The 25,948-nt window shown below is 57.1% G+C and overlaps 3 protein-coding genes and 1 non-coding gene across 7 annotated transcripts; 3 read left to right on the top strand and 1 right to left on the bottom strand.

Annotated features, from left to right (window-relative positions):
• Positions 1-8,337: 8,337 nt before the first annotated feature.
• Positions 8,338-8,419, bottom strand: TRNAS-GCU (transfer RNA serine (anticodon GCU)). The gene has a single exon. It is a non-coding gene; the product is annotated as a tRNA-Ser (tRNA).
• A 501-nt stretch (positions 8,420-8,920) lies between these two features.
• Positions 8,921-11,138, top strand: B4GAT1 (beta-1,4-glucuronyltransferase 1). Its single transcript, XM_047071010.1, has 2 exons — positions 8,921-10,041; positions 10,287-11,138. Exons 1-2 carry the CDS (start codon positions 8,986-8,988, stop codon positions 10,476-10,478), a joined length of 1,248 nt encoding a protein of 415 aa, XP_046926966.1. The 5' UTR covers positions 8,921-8,985; the 3' UTR covers positions 10,479-11,138.
• Positions 11,139-11,447: 309 nt separating this feature from the next.
• Positions 11,448-18,686, top strand: BRMS1 (BRMS1 transcriptional repressor and anoikis regulator). Of its 4 annotated transcripts, XM_047071386.1 has the most exons (11): positions 11,452-11,548; positions 12,940-13,246; positions 14,317-14,462; positions 14,536-14,626; positions 14,792-14,919; positions 15,085-15,164; positions 15,246-15,342; positions 15,900-15,992; positions 17,171-17,235; positions 17,688-17,727; positions 18,412-18,686. In XM_047071386.1, the coding sequence occupies exons 3-11, from the start codon at positions 14,324-14,326 to the stop codon at positions 18,459-18,461; spliced, it is 783 nt and encodes a 260-aa protein (XP_046927342.1). In that variant the 5' UTR covers positions 11,452-11,548; positions 12,940-13,246; positions 14,317-14,323; the 3' UTR covers positions 18,462-18,686. The 4 variants fall into 4 exon arrangements, with proteins under 4 accessions (XP_046927343.1, XP_046927341.1, XP_046927344.1 ...); XM_047071387.1 differs by lacking the exon at positions 12,940-13,246 and having other exon boundaries at positions 11,448-11,548; positions 15,279-15,342; XM_047071385.1 differs by lacking the exon at positions 12,940-13,246 and having other exon boundaries at positions 11,448-11,548.
• A 1,006-nt stretch (positions 18,687-19,692) lies between these two features.
• RIN1 (Ras and Rab interactor 1) lies at positions 19,693-24,578 on the top strand. The gene is given in 11 exon segments (XM_047071497.1): positions 19,693-19,793; positions 19,926-20,106; positions 20,207-20,321; positions 20,421-20,493; positions 20,638-20,729; positions 20,887-20,948; positions 20,950-21,628; positions 21,854-22,159; positions 22,469-22,600; positions 22,743-22,894; positions 23,871-24,578. Coding segments are annotated over 11 exon segments (2,373 nt in total). The 5' UTR covers positions 19,693-19,707; the 3' UTR covers positions 24,366-24,578.
• Positions 24,579-25,948: the final 1,370 nt, after the last annotated feature.

Genomic DNA, 25,948 nt, shown 5'->3' with positions numbered 1-25,948 from the left:
CCGGGCTGGTGTCCATTTGGGGGCTGCGAGGAAGAATTCGCCAGCGGTCATTCTAACCCCCCGCCCCCAGCAGTGGAGCTGAATCACAGAGACAGGCTATTCAGAGGCACACAAGACCTCTCTGCACAGGTGCCGATCAGGGAAAGAGGGCCAAGGACCATGGCCCTTCCTCACCATCAAGAGTACATTTGTTAATCTCAAGACACGCACTTGCTGATCTGTGGCAACTGGAGGCCACCAGCGGGGTCTTGCCACAGGCGTGGCTGCTGGGGCCCAGCCCGGGGTTCAGAGTGGGAGTGGGGGCCAGCCCAGGGCAGGCCGGCCCCTCCCCAGGCCTCAGCAACTCCACGATCGGATGTCTCAGACCCCGGGGCAGAGGATGCCTGGGAGGCCGAGGGCAGCAGGGAGAAGGAACGGGCATTAGGGATCTGAAGGTACTCAAAGGACCATCTGGGCCTCACACAGTGTTTGCGTAGCCAACACTTACTGTCCCCTCTCCCCAGAGCCCGGCTGGGCCTGGGTCCCGGAGCTGCGGGCGGCTTACATGTGTGCACCCCACTTTACAATTTGCAAAGCTCTCCCACACCCATTCTCTTACGGAAGCCACATTGAGACACTTGGGGGAGCCAGGCAGGGACGGTGCTGTCCCTCTGTACAGGTGAGGAAACCGGATCTCGGGGGGAAATGACCTGGTCCATGGCCGAGCCGGGACCCAGCCCCCACCTCTCTCCTCCCTATAGGTGCTGTTCTTCCTGCCCACTACTTGCTTCTCCTTCCCTCACGAGGCTCGAGGCAGGAGTCCTAAGCACTTGCTCCCCACTTTTTGCTGTTTTCCTTCCAAACCCACTCCTGGGTCTAATAACAACCTTCTTCGTTTGTATCATCAATTCACGGAGTCTTTATTTCCAAAGCGCTTTGATAAGCTGGGTAGGGTAGGGCTATCTGTACCCATTTGACAGATGGGATGACTGAGGCCCTGAGAGGGGCAGGCATTCGTGGGCATCCCTCTGCTGGGCCCTCTTGACCACATGATGTCCTGTGCTCCTGGGCAAAGCACCTGGCTGCACGGACAACTATTGCTTTCCCCCTCCACTGGTGTCCCCTGCCTCCCCAGGCCCTCCTTCTCAAAAAGGGAGCCTCAGAGAGGCAGTCAGCCAATTTTCTAGAGGGACGGAAGAAAGGCTTGTTCCACCACACATCCGTACTACCCTGCCCAGCCCAGAGAAGAGCACGGGTTTTTGCTTTTAGAGCAAAAACCTTTCTGCCCACTTGCCCTCCTGCCTTCCATGAACATTCCCTGAAGCAGCTATTATATACCAGGCGCTGAGCCAGCACAGGGCCCCTGCTCAGAGGTGAGATGACCGATATGACCTTGGCAGCTGAAATAAAGCCACAGGGGAGACCCCAAATGACCACTATTCACTGTGCCAGGCCCTGGCTGGTCTGGTGACCCTGAAACAAAGGAGACACGGTCCCTGCTCCCAAGGCCAAGGAAGCAGAATGTAGCAGGTGATGGGGTCTGTGAGGGCCCTGCAGAAGCGTGTAGTGTAAGAGTCCAAAAAAGGATGCCTGGATTCCTCTTGGAAGTCAGGGTGGCAGCCCTGAGGCCTCAAGAGAAGAAAAATGAGTTTCCTGGGCTGAGGTGGGGGAGGGGCATCCCGGGCAGAGGTACCAGGGAGGGTGGAAGGCAGACACTGAACATTCAGGGGGCAGTGGGAACTTCTTGGGGGGGGTGGCACCTAGGATGTGAGAGAGGGCGAGGGGGGAGAGGGTAAGGATGAAGCAGTGGGTTGGGAACAAATGGTGAAAGGCCTTAGTGACGAGACCCAAATAGGGGGTTAGACAGAGGAGGAGAGATCCCGGAGAGAAGAGGGTGGTGGCCTCTTCAGAGGCCATTTAACTCAGCGGCTAAATGCACGTAAGCTGATCTAGCATTCTGGGGTCAAAGCCTGGCCCTTTCATGTGTAAGCAGTGAGCATCGGGACTTTCAGAAAGTCCTAGGGAGAGGCTGGGGCTGGAGTACAGACTGGATCCACCAGACAGTGGTTGTGGTCCTGGAGGTACCAGCACGGACCACAGGGTCTAGCTGTACCCTTGGACTGGGAAATGTGAGGACAGGACCACACACTTCCTGTCCCCCTTCTTCTCCGCCTTCACAGACCATTATCTGCTGAACCCAAGGCTTCCTAGACCTGCCAGACCCCCCCCCCCCCAGGCCAGGCAACAGTCCCAGGAAACCCACTGGTGCCGGTCCACAGTCATCTGGAGCAAGCCCGCGGTAGGCTGAGCAGTGGAGGATGCTTTCTGGGCCCAGAAAGAGGACACTCACCCCTCAGAGGTCCTTATGATGTCACAACCTTCCCATCCTCCTTCCCGGCAGACCCAGCCCAACTTGCCCATTAGATCAGTACGTAGCTGGCTTCCGATGCTGGAAACAAATACTGGGACTGATGGGCTGCACCTGCTCCTTCCTCTCCTGATTCCAGTCCTCCGGGCACTGCCACCTCCCCAGCCTGACACAGCTCTGCCAGCAGGCCCAGATTCCCTCAGAAGCAGCCAGCTGCCATCAGCAAACGCTTGTAGGGAGCTCTATGTGGCAAGTACTGAGATAGGCCTGGTGGAGAGACACAAACATTTGAGAAACCAGTGCTTACTAGTTTCTTACCCTTTTATGCGCAAGAGGCCTCCTGGTTTGTGAATTGATTCAACTTTCCAATTAAAAGGCAGAGGCTGTTAGATGGATTAAAAATGATTTAACCAGGGGCGCCCGGGTAGCTCAGTCAGCTAAGCGTCCGACTTCAGCTCAGGTCATGATCTTGTGGTTCGTGAGTTCAAGCCCCGCATCAGGCTCTGTGCTGACAGCTCAGGGCCTGGAGACTGATTCGGATTCTGTGTCTCTCTCTCTCAGCCCCTCTCCACTCCCCCCACCCCCGCTCTCAAAAATAAACATTAAAAAATGATTTAACCATATGCTGTCTATGCTGTCTACCAGAAACTCACTTTAGAGCAAAAAATACAAATAGGCTGAAAATGAAAGAATGGGGAAAGTTATTTCATGCAAATAGTAATCAAAAGGCAGCAAGGGTGAATATACTAATATCAGACAAAGTAGGCTTTACATCAAGAATGATTTAAGACACAAAGGAAGATGTTACATATTCATAAAAGGGTAACTCCATCAAGAAGGTATAATAATTACAAACATACACACCTAACAACAAAATCCTAAAGGAATATGAAGCAAAAATGGACAGATTTGAAGGAGAAATACGCACTTCTACAAGAATAGTTGGAGATGTCAGTGCCCCACTTTCAATGAAGCACAGAACAACCAGACAGAAGGTCGACACAGGACCTGAGCACACCGTAAACTAGTGAGGCCAAACCGACACACACAGAACACTCACCTACAAACACCAGAATGGACCTCCTTCTCCCAGGATAGATCATAAATTAGGTCACCAAACAAAACTGCAATAAATTTTAAAAGGTGGAAATCCTGCAAAGTATCATTTCCAATCACAATGGAATGAAACTAGAAATCAATAAACAAAAAGTAGACACTTCACAAATGTGTGCAAATGACACAACAGACTCTGAACTACTGGGTTAAAAAAGAAGTCAAAAGATATGGAGGCAGCCCAAGTATCCATCGATGGATGAATGGATAAAACAGATGTGAGGGGCGCCTGGGTGGCTCAGTCGGTTAAGCGTCCGACTTCGGCTCAGGTCGTGATCTCATGGCTCATGAGTTCAATCCCTGAGTTGGGCTCTGTGCTGACAGTGAGGAGCCTGAAGCCTGCTTCCGATTCTGTGTCTCCCTCTCTCTCTTCCCCTCCCCTCACTTGTGCTCTGTCTCTCTCAAAAATAAACATTTTTGGGACACCTGGGTGGCTCGGTCGGTTAAGCGTCTGACTTCAGCTCAGGTCATGATCTCACGGTCTGTGAGTTCGAGCCCCGCATCGGGCTCTGTGCTGACAGCTCAGAGCCTGGAGCCTGTTTCAGATTCTGTGTCTCCCTCTCTCTCTGCCCCTCCCCTGTTCACGCTCTGTCTCTCTCTGTCTCAAAAATAAATAAACGTTAAAAAAAATTTAAAAAAAAATTAAAAAATAAACATTTTTAAAAATGAAAAAAAAAAGATGTGAGACACATACACACACAGTGGAATATTACTCAGCCATAAAAAAGATTAAGATCTTGCCATTTACAGTTGAAGGACCTAGAAGGCATTATACTAAGTGAAGTAAGTCTGACAGAGAAAAACAAATACCATATGATTTCACCCACTCATGTGGAATCTGAAAAACAAAACAAACAAAAAGCAGAAACAGACCCATAAATACAGAAAACAAACTGTTGGGCTGCCAGAGGAGAAGGGGCTGGGAGGACGGGTGGAACAGGCAAAGGGTATGAACAGGTACAAACTTCCAGTTATAAAACAAAGAAGTCACAGAGATGAAAAGTAGCACATAGGGAATACAGTCAGTAATGTTGTTATAACGTTGTGTGGTGACAGGTGGGATGTGGTGAGCACTGAGGAGGATGTGGAACTGTAGAATCACTAGGTTGTATGCCTGGAACTAACACTACATTGTATGTCAACTATACTGCAATACTTTGGGGAAAAAAAAGAATCTATACAATGTATACTATGTTCTACGATTAGCTTGCAATTGCTTTGCTGTAAAAAATAAAAGAACTACCTTGAAAATCCCCCATCAAAGGAAAGGAAAGGAAAGGAAAGGAAAGGAAAGGAAGGAAGGAAGGAAGGAAGGAAGGAAGGAAGGAAGGAAGGAAGGAAGGGACAAATCAAAAGACCAACTAGAAAATGCTTCGAGACAAAAGAAAATGAAAACACAACACGCTGAAATTTATGGGATGCGGCCGGAGCAATGCTGAGAGGAAATCTATAGCTGTAAATGCTTACATTAAAATGGAAGAAGGGGGTGTCTGACCAGCTCAGTGGGTGGAGTGTGAGGTTCTTGATATCCGGGTCCCGAAAAAAAAAGAAAGGTCTCAAATCACTGACCTAACTTTACACTTCAATGAACTAGAAAAAGAAGAGCAAATTAAGCCCAGAGCTAACAGAAAGAAGGAGATGATAAATAATTAGGGTGGAGGGTAGAAAAACAACAGAGGAAATCAATGAAACAAAGTTGGTTCTTTGAAACAATCAACAAAATTGACAAAGTTTTGACTAGACTACCAAGAAAAAGAGAAAGTGGACCTTCAAACTGTTGAAATCAGAAAGGAAAGTGAGTCCATTACTATTGATCATCCAGAAATAAAAAGGATTTTAAGAGAATACTGTGTTGTACACCAACAAACAAGAAACCTAGATGAAAGTAACGAATTCCAGAAACACACAAATTACCAAAACCGATTAAAGAAGAAATAGCAAGTCTGAACATACTTATAACAAGTAACAAGATTGAATCAGTAATCAGAAATGTACCAACAAAGAAAATTCCAGGACCGGATGACTTCACAGGCTAATTCTACCAATCATTTAAAGAATGAACAAACACCAATCCTCTCAAACCCTTCCAAAAAATACAAGAGCGGAGAAACACTTCTTAACTCATTCATTCTATGAGACCAGTACCACCCTGATGCCAAAGCCAGATAAAGACATAAGAAAACTTAATAACCAATATCCCTTATGAATATAGATGTAAAAATCTCAACAAAATGCTAGCAAACAGCACCCGTAGCTCATCAACGGGATTATATACCATGACCCAGCATGATCCCCTCCAGAATGCAAGGTGGTTCGACATAAAAAGACCACTTAACGTAATACACCACGTTAATAGAGGGAAGGGGGAAAAACACAAGATCATCTCAACTGATACAGAAAAAAACATGTGACAAAACCCCACACCCTTTCAAGATAAAAGCACTCAACAAACAAGGAATAGACGGGAACTTCCTAAACCTGATGAAGAAAATTTATGAAAAATCCACACCTCATGTCATATTCAATGTTTAAAGACTGAAACCCTCTCCCGAAGATCAGGGAAAAGCCCACTTTTATCATTTCATCTTTTCAATGTTGTACTGGAAGCTCTAACTCCGGCAATTTGGCAAGAAAGAGAAATAAAACGCATCCAAATTAGAAAGGAAGAAGCAAAACTATCCATATTCACAGATGATATAATACACACATATACAGAAAACAAAATTCTGAAAAATATACACGCAACACACACACACACACACACACACACACACACACCAACACACACACACTTACAGCTAATGAATAAATTGAGGGGCGTCTGGGTGGCTCAGCCGTGCTGACAGCTCAGAGCCTGGAGTCTGCTTCAGATTCTGTGTCTCCCTCTCTCTCTGCCCCTCCCCTGCTTGTGCTCTCCCTCTCTCTCTCTCTCTCTTTCAAAAATCAACATTAAAAAAATAATTCAGCAAAATTAGAAGATTCAAGAGGAACACACAAAATTCAGTTGTATTTCTATACATACGATTCTGACACCAATTCTGATGTGTGGGTTTTCCCCCCACACCAAGCAATTCTCTGACACCAGCTGAGTGTCCTACAATGCAACTCAATTCTGACACCATCTACCTGGAAACAGCATCAGATCCCACAGCCGGCTGGCTCAGCCCCACCAGACCGCCCGCCCTTCAGATGCCAGTTGGAAGTCCGGGTTGTCACCGGTGCTTCTGACCAACTGGCTGTCAATCAGAGGTTCCAGCAGCCCCTTCAGTAGATCTGATTAATTCGCTAGAGCAAATCACAGCCGTCGGAGAAATAGATCACTCGCTGGTTTACAGGTTTATTATAAAGGGATATATAAATCAGGAATGGCCAGAGGGAAGAGACGCAGAGAGTAAGGTACGTGGAAAGCAGACCCCTTATTAATGGTTTTCAACTCTGGTCTTTGACTGTCTCATGCTCTGCTCCATCACAGACAGCGTGTCTCCCCAGCCAGGCCTTTCCGCCCACAATAGCAGTCTGTAGTCCTTCCTCTGGATTTTCTATGTGGTTTTCCTTGATCTTGACGCCTCAGTGAGGCCCAGTCGCTACTTTTCAGTCTCCCCTTGTGCCAAGGCCACTGGGGACACTTCAGAAGCTTCCTATTCACTCATTGAACAAACACAGATTGCTGCCTGCTATGTGGCTAGCATTGTAGCGCGGGGGAGGTGGAAGGTACTGGGAGCAGATGCCTGGGCAGATCTTCAGTGGAGGTGGTATTATGTGAGCGCTGCAGATGAAAGTCAAATGCTCAAAGGGCCAGGGTGAGTAGTGAAGGGGCAGGGTTGAGCCTCTAGCAAAGAGAAAACTATCTGCAAAAGGTGAGCTACTCTTACCTTGTGGTTGATTGTCACCCTGTGGAAATGCAGGCCTGGAATTGCCAGATCTTTTGGAATTTAAGACAGAAGTTGGCGGTGGGGATTTTCCGTGAAATCTTCTGATTCACCAAGGTTAACAACTAACGTGATTCAAACGGTTGTTTTCAACACCGAGCAGGTCAAAAAAGACCCTAACAGCACCAAATCTGACGTCTGAGCCTTCGGTTTGCAAGGCTTGTGCTAAAAGGATCTGCACATTCATACCTCCTCTCTTCCAGTACAGGTCACCAGTGAAAACCTTCAAAGATAGTACCTGTCGAGCGTCCTGCAAGTCCCTGTCAGGGGTACCTAACACAGCCCCTGGTGTGGAGCAGGTGCTCAGTAGGTGTTACTGCTGGGGTTGCAGAATATAGGTCCCCTGGTCCTCTTCAATTCAACAGCCTTGGCTTCCTACTGCCTGTAGAGAGGAGGGCAAACCTTGTCCTGGCAACTGGAGGCCCTCCCTAGTCTGCCCCAAAGCTGCTTCCCCAAGATTCACAAAGCATGAATAGTTATTACATATCATGGATTTAGCAGTCGAAGTACCTGCCCTTCCCCACAGCCTTTCCTCTTCTGAACAGTCCATGGATCAATTATTTCACAAACACGTATTAAGCGCCTTCTGTATACGTTAGCTACGGTTAGAATATTGTAGGTCTCCTGCTTAAACTGTGTTGGGGAGGAGGGGAGAGGTGTGTGGACACATGGTGTCCGCTCTGGGAGAATTGCTAGCCGGAGGGGAATCAGTGGGCCGAAAAGAGTAATAATTTAAGTGATCAAACTCACCACTTCCAAATTCCACTACTTTGGACACTAGGGTGGCGCCTCCCGAGGGGCCTCTCTAATTACTGCAGACGACATAGTGGTCACAAGTCTGGCATCAGCCAGAATTCCAATTCGGGTCTTGTGGGTGCCGCTGAACCTCTGGCCCCTTCCCTATAGGAAAGCAGAAAAGTACACCCCTCACGCCGTGTAAAACGCGACCGACGAGGATGGGATTCGAACCCACGCGTGCAAAGCACAATGGATTAGCAGTCCATCGCCTTAACCACTCGGCCACCTCGTCCCACGTAGGGCGCCTTGTTCCACACACCCTTATCTCTCATCTCTTCCGCGCCTTCCGAGCCCCCAGCATCCACTCTTCAGTGTGGATTTCGCAGGAGCTGGCGGAGGGAGAGAAGGCGGAAAGAAAGGGGCTTTTTGTGTTCCTTCCCGCCCGCCGCAGCCGCGAACCCGCGCTATCCTTCACCAAGCTGCAACCGAGCTCTGCCACGGTTTCCCTCCCTAAGGCGGGGGCGAGCGCGCCGGGGTTTCAGGACGCGCCTGGTCCAGGGGGTCGCGCACTGACCCGGAGGGAGGGGTGCATACCCCTGGGAACCCCGCAGGCGCGGCCGCGGGCACTTTCAGGGTTTGCAAAGCGCGGCGCGGCGGCGGATGTAGTAGCTCCTCCTCGCGCGCAGGGGGCGAGCTGGCGCACCCCGAGGTCCTCTCGGGAGGGGATGCTACGCCGGGCTCGGCTCGCCTCGGCTCGCTTCGGCTCCGCTCGGCAGGCTGCGGTAAATCCGGGCTTGCGGCGGCTGGCAAAGGCTGCGGCCCGGTGGTCCCTGCTGCGCGCTCGGAGCCCCGAGAGCCATGCAGATGTCCTACGCCATCCGGTGCGCCTTCTACCAGCTGCTTCTGGCCGCGCTAATGCTGGTGGCGATGCTGCAGCTGCTCTACCTGTCGCTGCTGTCCGGGCTGCACGGGCAGGAGGAGCAAGACCAGTATTTCGAGTTCTTTCCCCCGTCCCCGCGGTCCGTGGACCAGGTCAAGGCGCAGCTCCGTACCGCTCTGGCCTCTGGAGGCGTCCTGGACGCCAGTGGCGACTACCGAGTCTACAGGGGCCTCCTGAAGACCACCATGGACCCCAATGATGTGATCCTGGCCACGCATGCCAGCGTAGACAACCTGCTGCACCTGTCGGGCCTGTTGGAGCGCTGGGAGGGCCCGCTATCCGTGTCGGTGTTCGCGGCCACCAAGGAGGAGGCGCAGCTAGCCACGGTGCTGACCTACGCGCTGAGCAGCCACTGCCCTGATATGCGCGCCAGGGTGGCCATGCACCTTGTGTGCCCCTCGCGCTATGAGGCCGCTGTGCCCGATCCCCGGGAACCGGGGGAGTTTGCCCTGCTGCGGTCCTGCCAGGAGGTCTTTGACAAGCTAGCCAGGGTGGCCCAGCCCGGGATCAATTATGCGCTGGGCACCAATGTCTCCTACCCCAATAATCTGCTGAGGAATCTGGCCCGTGAGGGGGCCAACTATGCCCTGGTAATCGACGTGGACATGGTGCCCAGCGAGGGGCTATGGAGAGGCCTGAGGGAAATGTTGGACCAGAGCAAGCAGTGGGCGGGCACAGCGCTGGTGGTGCCTGCCTTTGAGATCCGCCGAGCACGCCGCATGCCCACGAACAAGAACGAGCTGTTGCAGCTCTATCAAGTAGGCGAGGTGCGGCCCTTCTATTATGGGCTGTGCACGCCCTGCCAGGCGCCCACCAACTACTCCCGCTGGGTCAACCTGCCGGAAGAGACCTTGCTGAGGCCTGCCTATGTGGTTCCCTGGCAGGACCCCTGGGAACCATTCTACGTGGCCGGAGGCAAGGTGCCCACTTTCGACGAGCGCTTTCGGCAGTACGGCTTCAATCGCATCAGCCAGGTGCCCAAAAGGGAGAGGGCAGGGGAAAGGGGGTAGGAGGAATGGCGGGCTCTGGGAGCTGTGAGTGGTCCTGGATGGAAAAGAGCCAATGGGGAAGGACAGTCATAGTTCAGGAGGTGGCTGGATGGTGTGGGAGATCCAGGATGCCTCCAGAGGAGTGGGGATGCTGGAGAGAGGCTTTAGGGATGTCAGTGTTGGCCCTAGAAATGTCATCCAACTTCGCTGACCTGTCTCTCCCCCAACAGGCCTGTGAGCTGCACGTGGCAGGATTTGATTTCGAGGTGCTGAACGAAGGTTTCCTGGTTCATAAGGGCTTCAAGGAAGCTTTGAAGTTCCATCCCCAAAAGGAGGCCGAAAATCAGCACAATAAGATCCTTTACCGCCAGTTCAAACAGGAGTTGAAGGCCAAGTACCCCGACTCCCCTCGTCACTGCTGAGCCCTTCCCTCCCCTAGTCCGAGAAGTCTCAGCCTCTTCCCTCCTTAGGCCGTCCCTCAGGCCTGACAGGGGTAAGAAATGTCACTCCACTTTACAGTGGTAGCTGTGGTGTTGGAACACTGGACTTGAATATGGGGTGCTGGGATCAAGTCCTAGCTTTACCACTAACTAGCTGTGTGGCCTTGAGCAAATCCCATTTCCTCTCTGAGCCTCAGTTATCCCATCTGTAAAAAGGGAGGTGAAAAATACCTACCTCACAGAACTGTTGGGAGGCTCAGATGAGATGCTACATGTGAAAACATTCTGTAAGCTTCGTACAAATGTGAAGTATTATTAATATTATTACAGTATTATTGTTGTTATTATTATTAACAATCTTGGGTGGGTGGGCAGTAGGAGAGCAAAGAGTATGAACAGGGCAGAACTGGGAAGTCGGAGGACTTAACAAAATGAACTTTTTGGAAAGAAATCAGATGGAGGCGTTGGATTTACTTCTTAGCTTTCGGGCAGAAGCCGACACCTCCTGGTTCTTCCAGGCCTCCGCCTTCAGGAGCTCTGGAGAAAGGAAGAGTCTACAGGTTCCGTGCCAGATCTGTACCCTCGAACAGGCTGGGCTGGGCTATTTGCCTACCGATGACCATATGTAAATAAATGAGTGTTCACACCTACAGCTGGCTCCGTTACTCTCCCGAACCTGGCGTGCAGGGGGTGGGGTCGCCGGTTCTTCCCTTTCACGCGAGGGGCGGGGGGACCGGGGAAGGAGGTCGCTGCGGACCGAGGGGCGCGGACAGCGGGGCAAGAAAACCACAAGGGCCTTCTCCACCAGCCGTAGGCCTGCGCGAATTTCGGCCGGTTGCTATGGAGACCGGCCCCGCGGTATCCCAGCATGCCTCGCCCCCAGCTGCCCAAATGTGAGCTCGGCGACGGGCGCCTCCTGATCGCGTACACGGAAGTGCGGCGGGCCCCGCCTCCCGGGGAAGAGGCAAAGGCGCGACGCTTCCGGGAGCCCGGCGGCCGCGGGCACCTCTTAGGGAGTTTCAGGCGTCAACCCGGAGGCCCCACTCGCCGCGGTGCGTAACGCTGCTCCTGGCACCTGGTTCGGCCCCTCTGGCCAGTGGGTCGGAGCTAGCCCAGTCAGGGCGGAAGCGGGGACCTAACCGGCCGGACGCGTGCGGCGCCGCGGGGCCGCAGCTGGCCGCCGAAGAGCCAGTGATTGCCCCGCCCGCGGCGCCGGCGCAGACGGGAATGGAACCGGGCGGGAGGGTCCTGGCGCGCCGCGCCGCGCCGCGCCGGGTCTGGGTTGGCTTCCTCGAGGGAGAAGAATCGGTCTTCTGTAGAGGCCTGCCCTCGAAATGCTTGCTCACCTTCTAAAAATATAAATTGAGTGTGCCCAGCGCCTTACAAGTTTCCTTTCCGTCCCTTTTCCCTTGCAATCTTTACAACACTCAGAATGGCGAGGGTTACCCTCTTTTTGCACCAGGGTAAGGAGGGGAGGTTGTGATTAAATTAGCTCACTCGTTAGAATCAGAGACCGCTGGAGACAAAGTAAACGTATACATTTAACAATGAAGAGGGATTGCAAAATTTGGGAACTGCAGGAACTGGGGCTTGACAATGGGAAAGATGAGGTTGGTTTGGAGAACTGAGGGTTTTCAGGTCAGGTTCAGATCATTTGTGAAATCATTGAGGAATGTGACTAAACCGTCCTGTGAGCCAGTTATTTTACAGAACTGGAATTGGTGTCGAGGAAAGCGAACAGTACCTGGTGGGTTTGCTACCACTACAGGGCCCTGGGGCGACCAAGAAATAAATGCCTGCCCTGAAAGAGTGTGCTTTGTTTAATTTTTTTTTATGTTTCTTTCTGAGAGAGAGAACGCGAGCGAGCTTGAGCGGGGGAGGGGCAGAGAGAGAGAGAGAGGGAGACAGAATCTGAAGCCGGTTCCAGGCTCTGAGCTCTCAGCATAGAGCTGGAAGAGGGGCTTGAACTCACAAACCGCCAGATCATGACCTGAGCCGAAGTCAGTCGCTCAACTGACTGAGCCACCCAGGCGCCCCAAGAGTGTGCTTTGTTTAGTTTGTATTCGCACATGCTCTAGCCGTGAAGTGAGTAAGTACAATGCCGGATGAATAAGGTACATGTGCATCCCTGCCCTGGTGAGGCTTATAGCCTGGTTGGGCAAACGTGAAAATGGGCAGGGAGGACACGTAAATAAATAGGGCTTCCCGGAGGGAGTGGTGTCTACATGCATGTAAAGGACTACAAAGCCGTGCCCGGGGAAGTGGAACATCACCAAATAGAAGCCTCCAGTAGGCAGAGAGATTATCTGTTGAGAGGACTATTTAGTCTTCCTCGTAGGTGACCTCTTGGCAGCAGTGTTACCGCTCCTTCCTCCTAAAATTCTTTCTCCCATGACTGAATTTTTCCTCTTCCGCCTCTTGCTAATTTCCTTCTCCTTTGCAGGGGTTTCATCATCTGTCCCTTTGGTGACCCTGGGAGTTCCATCATGGACCTCTTCTCCACACATTCTGCCCTGCTGGTTGCACCCTCTCCCAAGGCCTGAAGAACTCACTATATGCTGATGACCATCACATCTCTGCAGCCCAGACTTCTCTCTGAGGCTTACACTCCTCTGCCCCCCACCCTGCCCTTTCTCTCGTTTTGGGGTCTCTGTACATGCTATTCGGTCTGCTTGGAAAGTTCCCTCCCCAGCCATCCCAGCTCATCTGTCTGCAAGCCCTCCCTGCTGATGCAGCAAGGATCTTCCTCTGTAAGCCCTCACTGTTGGAGCAAGCTCCAGGTTCCAGTTAGATGGCTCTGCCATATGCCCCCCTCCCCAGTCTTAACTCTTCTCACACCACAGTACAGTTCCACTTCTCTGCCTCTCTCCCAGGAACCTGTAAACTTGAGGTCTATCTCAAGTTGTTTATTTGCCTCGTTGAGCACAGCATCTGCCGTACTGTCCGACGGTACCTGGCGTATATTAGACCTTTAGTAAATATCAGATGAGTATCTAAAAGAAGGAATGATTAATAGTGTTCATTCTTGCTGAGAAGTCAACTAAGATAAGCACTAAAAAATACTGGCACTGGGCACAAGGAGGTTGTCGCTTAAGGCCACATGATTCGCCTCAGCCGAGGGCGATGCATAGAGAAATGGAATGGAACACCCTGGGGGATTCAAGAGTAGGAACAGCCAGAGCCTTGAAGAGTGTAGCTGTGAAGTGGGAGATGGGGAGCGGTTAAGTGGAATGGGGCAAGGTCTTGTGTTTCTGCTGTTTCTAAATGGTGGGGGGGGGGGGGTAGCACTGATCACGCCTGAAGTTTCATGGGAAGGAGCCGTCAAGAGGGAGAGCTGCAGGAGCAGTGGAGATGGGGACGCTGTTAGCCTGAGGCTCCAGAGGAAGCAGAAGGACGTGGGCTTTGACCCAGAGCACAGTGAGAGGACAAGAGGATTGCAGAATGTTCTCCAAAAGAAAAGTGAGGTCATTCCAGGCAGAGGGATCAGCAGGAAGGCGTGAAGAGGAGGAAGGAATGGTGTACTTAACGACTGACCCTTAGATAGTGGGGTGAGGAAAATGGACCAGTGCAGTCACAAGTTTGGGCCCAGTCCCAGAGGCAGTGGGGAACCCATCCTCGGTGTTTCCCATCTTCTGGACCATCCCCTTGGCCGGCATTCCGCAGACTGGGATCGCCAACGGTGTCCAAGGATGTGAGCGTTTCCACGGCTCCCAGGCTTCCGGGAGATGTGCAGACAGGGCTTGGTTCGACTCCCGGCAGGGCCAGTCTCCTGCTTGGAACTAAGGGCAGTGGCAAGTGATGGCTCCCCTCCTTCTCCCAGAGCCCAGATGCCCGTGCAGCCTCCAGGCAAAGACACAGAAGAGATGGAAGCAGAGGGTGATTCAGCCGCTGAGATGAACGGGGAGGAGGAAGAGAGCGAGGAGGAACGGAGCGGCAGCCAGACTGAGTCAGAGGAGGAGAGCTCAGGTGAGCCCCCACGGCATACACCCCGGTGCCCACCCGCTCCTCCCCAGCCAGCCTGACCGGCCTCTTGTCCCAGAGATGGACGATGAGGACTACGAGCGGCGTCGCGGCGAGTGCGTCAACGAGATGCTGGACCTGGAGAAGCAGTTCTCAGAGCTAAAGGAGAAGTGAGTGGAGGGCGCCCAGGGCTGGGTCTTCGGGAACCCGGGGTGAGGAGGCAGCGGGCCTGGTGCCGGGCAGGGGTGGCCGAGGGCCTCACGCGCGGGGCCTGCCACGGAGCAGGCGCTTGGCCTCGTGTTTGAGGGACAAACATGCTGCCTTTTACCCCCCAGGTTGTTCAGGGAACGGCTGAGTCAGCTGAGGGTGCGGCTGGAGGAAGTGGGGGCTGAGAGAGCGCCTGAATACACGGAGCCTCTGGGGGGGCTGCAGCGGAGCCTCAAGATCCGCATTCAGGTGGCAGGTCTGCGGGCTGTCCTGTGCTCTGGACCCCCTCCCTCCTCCTCTGCCAGAGCCCATGGTTCCCTTCTGTTCTCATCCCTGCCCTGCCCAGCCCTGCTCCTGGCTCCCCTTTTTGGAGCCCCGGGTCCCTGGCCAAGCGGGGCCTCCCATCTCCCTCCCCCTGCAGGGATCTACAAGGGCTTCTGCCTGGACGTGATCCGGAATAAGTACGAGTGTGAGCTGCAGGGAGCCAAGCAGCACCTGGAGGTGAATGGGGCTGGGCGCTGGGGGAGGCAAACGGAAGTGGCTGGGCCCTGCAGCCCTGCTGAGCGGCCCCACCCCTTCCAGAGTGAGAAGCTGCTGCTCTACGACACCCTGCAGGGGGAGCTGCAGGAGCGGATCCAGAGGCTGGAAGAGGACCGCCAGAGCCTGGACATCAGCTCTGGTGAGGCTGCCCTGGGCCCTGCTCTGTCCGTGCCCACCCCTTGGCGGGGCCTCCGCTGCCCTGCCCGCTTCTTGGGGTCACTGTGGGGGCTAAGTGGAACCAGGCACAGAAAGGACCCGGCCCAGTGCCTGGTGTAGAGTGGAGGCTCACAAAGAATGGGTCTCCGTACCCTCCTCGGCCCCTGCTCTCTTTCCAGAACAGGAGGTGTCATTCTGACGCACCCGCCCGTACCAGAGCCACAGTCCCTTCTGCGTCCACAGCGCCTGTGTTCGTATGGGGTCCTAAAGAGGCCAGAATTGTCATTGTCCCACTGTCCCCTAAACAATTGAAGAAACCGGGCTCACCAAAGTGCAGCGACCTGTCTCCCTGGCCTGCACAGCTGTGCCATCTGGGCCTGAGCTCAGCTTCCAAGCCCCGGGCGAGGGTGCCCTCCACCGCCGCGGGAGGCAGAGGAGGGGTCAGGGACGGCCTGGCTCGCATGAAAGGCCCAGGCTACAAGGGTAGGGTGCCCCGGGGGCTCTGGCGCCTCGCTCCTAACTCCGGGTCTGGGGGCACAGAGTGGTGGGATGACAGACTCCATGCCGGAAGCAGTGCAAAGACTTGGGATTCTCTGCCGCCCAGCAAGAGGAAGAAGGCGCCTCTCGTTTCTGGTATCCTTCCACCCACGAGCACCCAAACTGGGCAGGACGTCCAGACTGGGGGGGCGGGGGGGGGCGGGTGGAGGACACGGAGGACAGAGTCAGACTAGACGCATTTATGGTCATTTGGCCTCACGTAGCCCTGTCCAGGCAAATCCAACCGTCAGGGAGTTTCTGTGGGGCCCTGGGTCTCTCCTGGGCTGTGTGGACCCTAGAGACACAGGAGTGTCCATTCAGTGACTCCCCATAACTTCTTTTGAGGCCCTTCTGGCTTTCCCACAACGTGCCATCCTGGACAGGTCCCAGACTGTCCCACCACCCCACCCACCCCCACTTTCCACCCTCGGGATGCCTTGCTGCCCATCTCTGCCCCTCCGGTGCTTGTCTCACATGTTACCTCCTCTGTGAAGCCTCTCCTGGTTCCCTCCCCCCCCCCCGCCTCCCCAGTGGCTATGGCTTCTCTCTCCTCTGCACCCCCGTGGCCTAAACTGGGGGCACCCGCATCCCATATAGGAATAGTTGCCTGTCACCTTAGGCATGAGCCCTTTCAGCCCAGGGTCTGCTGAGCCTCTGTTCCTCCTGACGTCCAGCACGGACTTGAATGGAATTCTCATGCCCTTGTCTCCACACTGGGTGTTCCCGCGGCCTCAGGTTCTCGGGGCGCTGGCTGCCTGGTGATGGCAGGCAGTCCAGGCTGGGAGGGAGGAGACAGGGCTGCAAGGCCTTGACGGGTGAATGGAGGTGAGGGCATGCAGATATCAGGTACAGAGGACAGAGCGGATGGTCCCCAGAGGGGAGCGTGAGACCAAGGGAGGGTCACCTCCACGATGGAAGAGACTGGAGTGTATGTGTAGAAGGGGCCGGATGAGGGGTCAGAACAGAAGGAGCAAGGTCCCTGAGTGGGTGGGATGGGTGTTGGACCGCTGACCTTTAAACCGGAGAGAGGAGGTGAGGGGGAGCCAAGGGTAGGTAGGGGTGTGGCTCCGTACCCCCCATAGGCCCCACCCCAAGAACCTGGGAACCAAGAGGTAGGAGGCGGAGCCTGCTTTCTAACTCTGGTCCTGAGCCCCTCCCCACTGTGGTGCCGCCTCCCCCAAGTGTTGGAGCTCCGGGGCAGAGGGGCAGAGGGGCAGAGGCCTGTTGCCTACCCCCTCCACTGGGCTTCCTGCTTTCCTTGACCCCCGCTGCAGGTCCTTACATCGTGTACATGCTGCAGGAGATTGACATCCTGGAGGACTGGACGGCTATCAAAAAGGTGGGGCCGGCACCCCCTGCTTTGGTCTTGCAGGCTCACCACACGTGGGCTTCCTGAGGGCCCGAGAGCTCTGCTCGTCCCTCGGCACCTCCTGCCTTCAGCCCAGGTCCCCTGGCATCGCTGTCAGCTCACAGGCCCCCCCTTTGCCTGAGGCTTCCCTGCAAGAGGGACCTTTTAGTCTGTGTCCGCCCCTTCCTCCTTCCAGGGCAGGTTTTGATGGGATAGGAGGAAGGGAGGGAGGGAAGGCGGGAAGGCAGCTGGGCTGGCCTGGCCTCTGACTGGGAGACCACATCACAGCCTTGCCTAGAAAGGGTCCTCCGCTCCCCACCCGTGTGGATGCGGCACTGACCCGGCAGCCTCCCCCCGCCCCCGCCCAGAGGCTGATGTGGAGGAGGGCACCTGCCAAGCTGGAGGCAGACTCTCAAGGGGGGCTCCTCTTCTCACCCACCCAGGCTAGGGCGGCTGTGTCCCCTCAGAAGAGAAAAGCAGATGGTAAGAACCACAGGAACTGCTCTGCCTCCTGCCGCCCCCTCCCCCAGCCCAGCCTCCTAGAAAGGAGCCCAGAAAGAGGCAGTGCTTGTGTCAGATCAGTGGCCCCAGTTAGAGCGGTCTGGGTCTGAGGGCACTTTGGGAGTTTGGGGAGCAGAAGCCAGGGTGGGGGTGGGGAAGCTCTCGGTCGATGGGGCTAGGGGATGGAGCCCCCCACAGCCAGGACTGGTCAGGGAGGGCTGGAATGCTGAGCCCCAGCAGTGGGGTGGCCCTGGTGGCCCATGGCCGTGGAGCTGCCCTGGGCCAGACCGAGGCTGCTCCTCCCAGCCCCCCGCAGGCAATGGTGCTCCTCGCTTTTTGGTTCACCTTTTCACCTGTGGCGATTTTCCCCCTCCCGCCTTCCCTCAGGACCTTGACCCTGCTGTTCAGAGCCTAGGGGCCCCTCAGAGCAGCTGGCAGCAACCCCAGGATTTGCATTTTCCTGCTGTGGGAAGGCGGACTGACAAACCCCTCAGGGTCTAGCCAGACAGCTCCCTGGTGTGCTGCTGGGCCTTCCTCTCCAGCCACCACTGGTCTGGACTCCTCTGCCCTCCTCGGAGGCCTGCACAGCTGTGGCCCAGAGCCGCCCTAGCCAGGCAAGACTGTCTCCTCCGTCCCCAGTGAGCCCGCCACCTTCCCCTCCCAAAGGTCAGCCTCCTCTGTGCCCTCCCAGACAAAGAAGATGTGGCTCATCTTAAGCCAAAGCAACATCCTCTCTGCTGACCTCGGACCAGTCACTGAGCCAGTGATCTGGGCCCCACTTCGTGGGATCTCTGACCCGGGAATTATATTTTGGGGGCCTGTCTCTCCTGGCTGTCGCTAGAGATGAGAAGGCTCCCCGAGTCTTCTCAAGGAGGTTCTTGGTATCTGTCTCCCGGATTTCAGGGACTGGAATTAAAACCTTTCCTGGGACTCTGCCATGACCTATGTGTGTCTGATTTATGCCTTGCGAGGGAATCAGGGCTCTCATGGGGGGAGCCTGAGTCGGGCAGTCTCTTCTGAGGTCCCTGGTACCTTCCTACAGCAGGAGCCTACCTGCTCTGAGTCGGGGTATAGAGAGGGTAAGGGGGTGGCTCTCCCACCATACCCTCCAGGAGTGGGGGACCGGGCCCTGGATGACCAGGGGCTCGTGAGCAAAGCCCAAAGCAACATGTGGCACAGGCAGACCACGTGTTCTGGGGTGGAGAAGGGGACCGTGTGCTCTGTGCTTGGAGACTGGGTCATGCCTGCACCTGCCCCAGTCACTTGGCAGATTGGTGAGGCAGGCTGGCCGGGCCTGTGTGCGTAGGAGGCAGCTGGCAGCACCGTGTGCTGACGACCTCACAACCAAACCCCCCCCCCCACCATTTAGCGCCGAGTGTTAGAACCACCCCCAGAACCTCAGTTAAGCAAAGGGGTTAGTTTCCATGGAGACACAGCATCCTTTCTCCATAGCAACCTGATATTCCAAAACCTAAGTTAGGCTGGGGGGATGAGTCATCTGTGACCAGCAGGGGGTGCTCTCCCACAGGGCTGACCCCAAGACCACGCACAGATGAGCAACTGACCACAGACTTAAAGGTGCCCCAAGGGCAAGACTTGGGCCTGTGGAGACCCAGAAGGGCCCAGCTTAACCCCTTCCCGCCTGCCTGTGTGGTTTGGGGAGGCTGGTAAGGCTTCAGGATGCACTGTGCGGGGGTGGTGGCCCCGCAGCTGGGGCTCCTGGGGTGGCACTTCTACGGAGGGGGATGCCTGCCCCCTTAGGCTGGGCCCAGAACAAAGAAGAAGTGGGCACTGCCCAGGCTGAGTGGACACACAAGAGTTAACTGGCGGGGCGTGACAGGGCGAACCGCCCTCAGGAAGTGTTACTCACCACCGGGAATGTGAGCGCGCTGTTGCCTTGGGGGCTGGATTCTCTTCCTGAGTCCTGGGAGAAACCGGGAGAAACCGAAGGAGCTCCCAGCCATGGAAACCCCTGGGGAGCCAGAAGCAGGCCCTCTCGGAGCCCCCAGCCTGTCCAACTTCGCACCTGGGCACCCGGAGAGAGAAAAGTTAGTGAAGTTGGAAGGCAGCCCGGTGGGGCAGGGAGGGACGGCAGTCTGTCCCGGGGCAGAGAAGGAGGAAAGGGTCGGGCAAGGGTCCCACCCCCCGGACCCCTGCTCCAATCTGGTGACCACTCCTAGGCCAGCCCAGGACCCACTCTACGACGTGCCTGGGGCCAGCGGGGGGCCGGCGGGTGGGCCCCAGCGGCCCGGGCGCACCGTGAGCCTGCGGGAGCGCTTGCTGCGCACACGGCCCGTGTGGCTGCAGCTCCGGGCCAACGCGGCGGCTGCACTGCACGTGCTGAGGACTGAGCCCCCGGGGGTGAGTCTGGCCCCTGACCCCAGGACTGGCCAGCGGAGGGTGGCGGGGGGAGAGAGGCTGGATACGGAGGTCCCGAGCCTCCAACCCCTGTCCCTTGCAGACGTTCCTGGTGCGGAAATCTAACACTCGTGGGTGTCAGGCCCTGTGCGTGAGGCTGCCTGAGGCCAGCGGCCCTTCGTTTGTCTCTAGCCACTACATCCAGGAGAGCCCTGGGGGTGAGCGGGACTGGCCTGGGGGGTAGGGGCTGGAAGCAGTCAGGGCAGGGCACGGGGGTGTTCCCCAGAAAACAACCACACTTCCCGTCCGTCTCTCAGGCGTCTCCTTGGAGGGCTCAGAGCTCACGTTCCCAGACCTGGTCCAGCTCATCTGTGCCTACTGCCATACCCGGTGAGCCTGGCCGCAGGGCGCCTGGTCTGCGTTGGTCCCTGCTCCCTGGGACGTCCTGTCCTCCCAGCCCCTCCAGGTCCTGCTAGCCCCCAGAGCCCTGAACATCCCTCACCCCTGGCTTTCTGTTTCCCTCTCTGGCCTCAGGGACATCCTTCTCCTCCCACTCCAGCTCCCCAGAGCCATCTGCCAGGCAGCCACCCACAAGGAACTGGAAGCCATCTCCCATCTGGGCATCGGTAAGGGGTCCTCTGCTACCCATTGCACAGATGGACAAGCTGAGGCCAAGGGGGAAGGAGAAGGCACATGGGCACACAGCCTGAGCCTGTGCCTTTCCCTCGGTCGGGCACCCTCCCCAAGCCTCCCTGAGACCCCCAAATGCTTTCTCTTCCCTAGAGTTCTGGAGCTCCTCCCTCAATACCAAGGCTCAGCCGGGCCTGTCTGAAGGCCCGCTGCTGCCCCCGGCTGAAGCCCCGGTCCCCGCAAGAGCTGGACCAGGGCACAGGAGCCGCCCTGTGCTTCTTCAATCCCCTGTTCCCAGGGGACCTGGGCCCCACCAAGCGGGAGAAATTCAAGAGGAGCTTCAAAGTACGCGTGTCCACGGAGACCTCCAGCCCTCTGTCTCCACCTGCCATGCCACCTCCCCCGGTCCCCGTGCTGCCGGGGGCAGCCCCCAACCAGACAGAAAGGTTACCCCCTCACCAGCTTCTGCGGAGGGAGAGCTCTGTGGGGTACCGTGTGCCAGGGAGTGCCAGCCCCAGCCTCCCACCCCTGCCCTCCCTCCAGGAGGTAGACTGTGGCTCCCCCAGCAGCTCAGAAGAAGAGGGGGCGCCAGGGTCCCGGGGAAGCCCAGCCACCTCACCCCGCCTGGGCCGCCGCCGCCGGCCGCTGCTTCGGTCCATGAGCTCTGCCTTCTGCTCCCTGCTGGCCCCGGAGCGGCAGGTGGGCCGGGCAGCCACGGCGCTGGTGGAGGACCGACACACGGCCGTCGGCCAGCTGGTGCAGGACCTGCTGACCCAGGTGCGGGCCGGCCCCGAGCCCCGGGAGCTGCAGGGTGTCCGAGAGGCACTGAGCCGGGCTCGGGCCATGCTGAGCGCGGAGCTGGGCCCTGAGAAGCTGCTGCCACCTGAGAGACTGGGTGAGACTCCGGCCCAGGCTTCACAGGCTCGGCCCACCTCTCCATTCATTCCAGCGCTACCCATTCCCCGCCTCTCCCCTGCTATTCTCCCACCTCCCCAGGTCTCCCCCTCCCTTTCACCTCTCTTCCTCCCCGACTACACCCCCCTCCCCCCCCCTCCGCCCTGGGACTCTGGCTCCCACTCGCACCCTCGTTCCCCTGACCCTGGCCGCCTCTCCCCCGCAGAACACATCTTGGAGAAGTCTCTGCATCGCTCCGTGCTCAAGCCTCTCAGGCCCATCCTGGCGGCCCGCCTGCGGCGCCGGCTTTCTGCCGACGGCTCCCTGGGCCGCCTGGCTGAGGGCCTCCGCCTGGCTCGGTCCCAGGGCCCCGGAGCCTTTGGGTCCCACCTGAGCCTGCCCTCCCCGGGAGAGATGGAGCAGGTGCGTCAGAAGCTGCTGCAGCTGCTCCGTGCCTACTCACCCAGTGCCCAGGTCAAGAGGCTTCTGCAGGCTTGCAAGCTGCTCTACACAGCCCTGAGGACCCAGGCCGGTAGGCCCCCTCCTACCACTCCCTGCCAGCCCCCTGCCGAGTGGGGGGGGTGGCGGGGAGGGGTGGTGGCGCAGAAATTCCAGAAAGCACAGGTGGGGGGATGGGTCCAACACTCCCATCTCACAGATGGTGCCACTGAGGCCCAGAGAGTAGAGCCTCCTCGCCACAGCCCCTATCGGTGGTTGCCATAGAGACCACATCACCCAAGGCCCGGCGGGTGGAGGGGAGGGTCACCGTATGAGGCAAGGCGTGGATGCCGACCCTGGGACCCCAGAGGAGTCTGAAGCTTCCTCCTCTACCACCCCACAGGGGAGGGGGCAGGGGCAGATGCGTTCCTCCCGCTGCTGAGCCTCGTCCTGGCCCAGTGCGACCTTCCCGAGCTGCTGCTAGAGGCTGAGTACATGTCAGAGCTTCTGGAGCCCACCCTGCTCACCGGAGAGGGTGAGGGAGCCCCTCCTCGGGCCGCCTGCCTGTCTGTCTGTGGGGGGCCGGGGGGGCCTTAGGGGCCCCCGAGTAGGTGGTGGGGGCTGGGGAAGGGTCACCCACCCTCAGCCTGAGCTACATTCTTCCCCTCGTGTCCCAGGTGGTTACTACCTGACCAGCCTCTCGGCCAGCCTGGCCCTGCTGAGTGGCCTGGACCAGGCCCACATGCTCCCCCTGAGCCCCTCCCAGGAGCTACAGCGTTCCCTCAGCCTCTGGGAGCAGCGCCACCTGCCTGCCACCCGCGGCTTCCAGGTAACAGGGCCTCCACGTTGCCCCCCCCCCACCGCCAAGCCCCCAGGGGGGTGGGGTGGGGGGGTAGGGGTGGGGCAGGGGTGCCTGTTGGTTCTGGCACCTTCCTGCGCAGTCCCCTCCTTTTCCCAGTGAGACCCAGCAGGGGAAATTCTGGTCCTACATCACCGTGCCGGAGAAACAGCACCCTGTGTGGACCCAATGTCAAAGCCTAGCCTTTCTAGACAGGGTGCATTCCATGTGCCGGCACCGTGCTCCGTGCTCTAGGGGCTCAGCCCCGCAGCTTCGTAGAAACTCTGAGGTTTCTATTATTAGGACCATTACTCTCTCCATTCTACAGATAAGGAAACAAGACACGGGGAGGGAAAGGGACACGGGTGGCAAATTCAAGCCCCAAATCCTGGCTTCCAGCCCCCACATGGGGCTCTGGCCTTCCCTGGAGTCAGGCTCCCCGCCCATGCTCCCCTCACCTTCCCCTCCATCCAGTCAAGGGATCCTTCCTAGCCTTGGTTAAGAGTTTAGACGTTGTAGCCAGATCCTGGGTTCAAGTCCGGGCGGGCTCTGCTACTTTCTGTTTGCAGGAGCGTGGGCAAGTTATGTCACCCCTTTGTGCCTCGATTTCTTTATCTATAAAATGAGGTCATGGTACTTACCTCGTGGGGTGGATGTCAGACTTAAATGAGTTCATGCAGGACGAGTGCTGAGGGCACAGAGTAGTAAGGTTGTTAGGCTCCCTGCAGGGGCGTGCGGGAGCCATCCTCCCGGCCTGCCCGCAGCTATGACCCACTAGCCAACACAGCTCTCTCCCTTCCTCAGAGCCCTGCTTGAAGCTCACCTTGTCCTAAAAGCTTCTGTCACTTGGTTCTACCGCTGGATCTATACCACCCAGTGCGGAGTCTGCACTGGGGGCCTCAAGCTCTGTGGGCAGATACATACCAGGCAGGATTGAGCTCTCGTTTTCGCTTCTCCTCCTGCACAGCACCTCCTCCGAGTGGCCTATCAGGACCCCAGCAGTGGCTGTACCTCCAAGACCCTGGCTGTGCCCCCAGGGGCCTCAGTTGCCACCCTGAACCAGCTCTGTGCCACGAAGTTCCGAGTCACCCAGCCTGACACATTCGGCCTCTTCCTGTACAGGGAACAGGGCTACCACCGCTTGTCTCCTGGAGCCCTGGTCCACAGGCTTCCCACAACCGGCTACCTCGTCTATCGCAAGGCCGAGCGGCCCGACACCCACGGGGCCGCACCTGGGGCTACGACAGAGAGGGACGGTGGGGAGCTGGAGGCAGGGGGCAGGGAGGAGGAGGAAGGGGGCCGGGGAGATGGGATCATCGAGGTCAAGGCCGGTCCTGGGGACAGCAGGGGAGAGTCTGAGACAACTGCCGAGAGGGTGCAGGGAAGCGTGGGCCAGGCCAGGGGGGGCCCTGCCCCACCGGGGGGACCAGAGGCTGAGGGAAGGAGAGCAGCACAGGAGTAGCCGGGAGCGGCCAGAAGGGCCATTTGGGACAGAAAACCCTGAGCTTGCTGGGAAGGCCTTTCAGAGCCGGCCATCAGCCCCGCCCCGGGCCGCTCCCGTGTCCGCCGCCAGCTCTGTCTGACGTTTGTCTCTGTGATCACACCTGCTGGGGTGGTCCCCAGACTGCAGCTGTCGCCCCAGAGCACCGGAATAAAGCGGAGGGGGGTCTCCCCGCCGGAGGTCAGCCAGCCTGTAGTGGTCAGTGTGCCCGACCTCTGGCAAAGGAATGGGGCACTACGCAGGCAGCCCTTCCAGGCTGGGGGCTTCAAGGCCCTGAAAGGCTTCACCTCCTCCGGGGAGCCCAGTCCAGCCCTAGCCTGCCTAGAGGGCCGGCAGCTCCCAGCTTCAGTGTCCTCACCTGCAGAGCGGAGGTGCCATTGCTGCCCTGCCTTCTCGCCGAAGTCCTGCGGGGGTCAAGTGGACGGTTTTGCTCCAAAGCAGAGCTCAGACTGGAGGCAAGGGGAGGGAGGGAGGTGGGATGTTAGCAGGACCCCCTCCAAGGGTCTGTTGTCTGCATTCACTGAAGGTTCTCGCCAGCGTGGGGGAGATCCTGGAGATCGGGCTCTGCCCAGAGAGCACCCAGGCCCCAGGCTTTCCTCAAGATGGGAGATCCTGCCAGTGCCCTTGCATCCGAGGGGTATTGGACAGGGGAGGTGGGCTTCTGAAATGGAGGCGGTGGGGGCGGGGGGTGCTCGGAAACCATTTTCTCCGCACTTAACTCTTTTGGACCGCACAAGAGATTTCCCGGGAGGCTGGGCATGACTTATCCCACAGGGAGGCTTGGGAAAATGACTCCTGAGATACGGCACAGCAGCCAAACCAGGGTGTCCGGCTCCAACTACGCCCTCGGTTGTAAAACACCGATAAATTAACCCTAAAGGCCCCACAGCCCCAAGGGGGTTCCAGAGCAGGGAGCAAATCCGAGCAAAGACAATGCCAGTAACGACCACCAGGGGGTGCGTGTGGCCCAGGAAGTGGCAGAGGGGGTAATTTAGAGGGGTGAGGACGTCTCAAGGGCTGCATACCCTTGCAGCCTCCGGGCAACCTGAGGACAATGCAGGGGCAGTCAGTGCAGGCTCCCTCGGAGTCCGGGATCTGGGTGAGACAAACTTCATAGGGATCACTCCCTGGGAAGGAACTGCCCCCTGCTGGAAGGACCCCAGCCAGTCTCTGGGGGCACTGCCTCAGGTGCTGAACAGGAAGGGACATCAGACCACCACGTGTGTCAGTCATGACAGCTAGAGGTAGAAATCCTGGACACTGGATTTCGGACAGTCCAGATACAGACACCACCAGATCTGGGTGCAGGGCTCCCAAACTTCTCACTAGGCCATCGGCCACTCTACCCTCTCCACCCCCCACCCCCGCTCCAAGCTTCTTGCTGGTTGGGAGTCTCCCTCTTTTGTACGCCCTCTCTCCCTGTCCCAAGCCCACCCCCAGTGCCTCGGACAGGGCTGGGCACCACAGAGGCACTCAATAAATGGGAAGCCGGGAGGTTAAGGGAGGGCCGGGTTCTGGGAACCAAACACAGGATGTCTCAAATT

The sequence above is a fragment of the Lynx rufus genome, unplaced genomic scaffold, assembly GCF_022079265.1.
Source record: "Lynx rufus isolate CCGP_SWC_20201006 ecotype Redwood Valley unplaced genomic scaffold, mLynRuf1.p SCAF_9, whole genome shotgun sequence".
NCBI classification, from domain to species: Eukaryota; Metazoa; Chordata; class Mammalia; order Carnivora; family Felidae; genus Lynx; species Lynx rufus.
The sequence above is the reverse complement of the archived record's forward strand: the minus strand, read 5'-3'. Positions and strand labels throughout refer to the sequence as shown.

Excerpts from the sequence above, each read along its gene's own strand:
- B4GAT1 (XM_047071010.1), top strand. The coding sequence starts at position 8,986 with ATGCAGATGTCCTACGCCATCCGGTGCGCCTTCTACCAGCTGCTTCTG. Across the intron at positions 10,042-10,286 it reads GCTTCAATCGCATCAGCCAG|GCCTGTGAGCTGCACGTGGC; the intron begins GTGCCCAAAAGG and ends CTCCCCCAACAG.
- BRMS1 (XM_047071385.1), top strand. The coding sequence starts at position 14,324 with ATGCCCGTGCAGCCTCCAGGCAAAGACACAGAAGAGATGGAAGCAGAG. Across the intron at positions 15,165-15,245 it reads GAGCCAAGCAGCACCTGGAG|AGTGAGAAGCTGCTGCTCTA; the intron begins GTGAATGGGGCT and ends CACCCCTTCCAG. Across the intron at positions 17,236-17,687 it reads ACTGGACGGCTATCAAAAAG|GCTAGGGCGGCTGTGTCCCC; the intron begins GTGGGGCCGGCA and ends TCACCCACCCAG.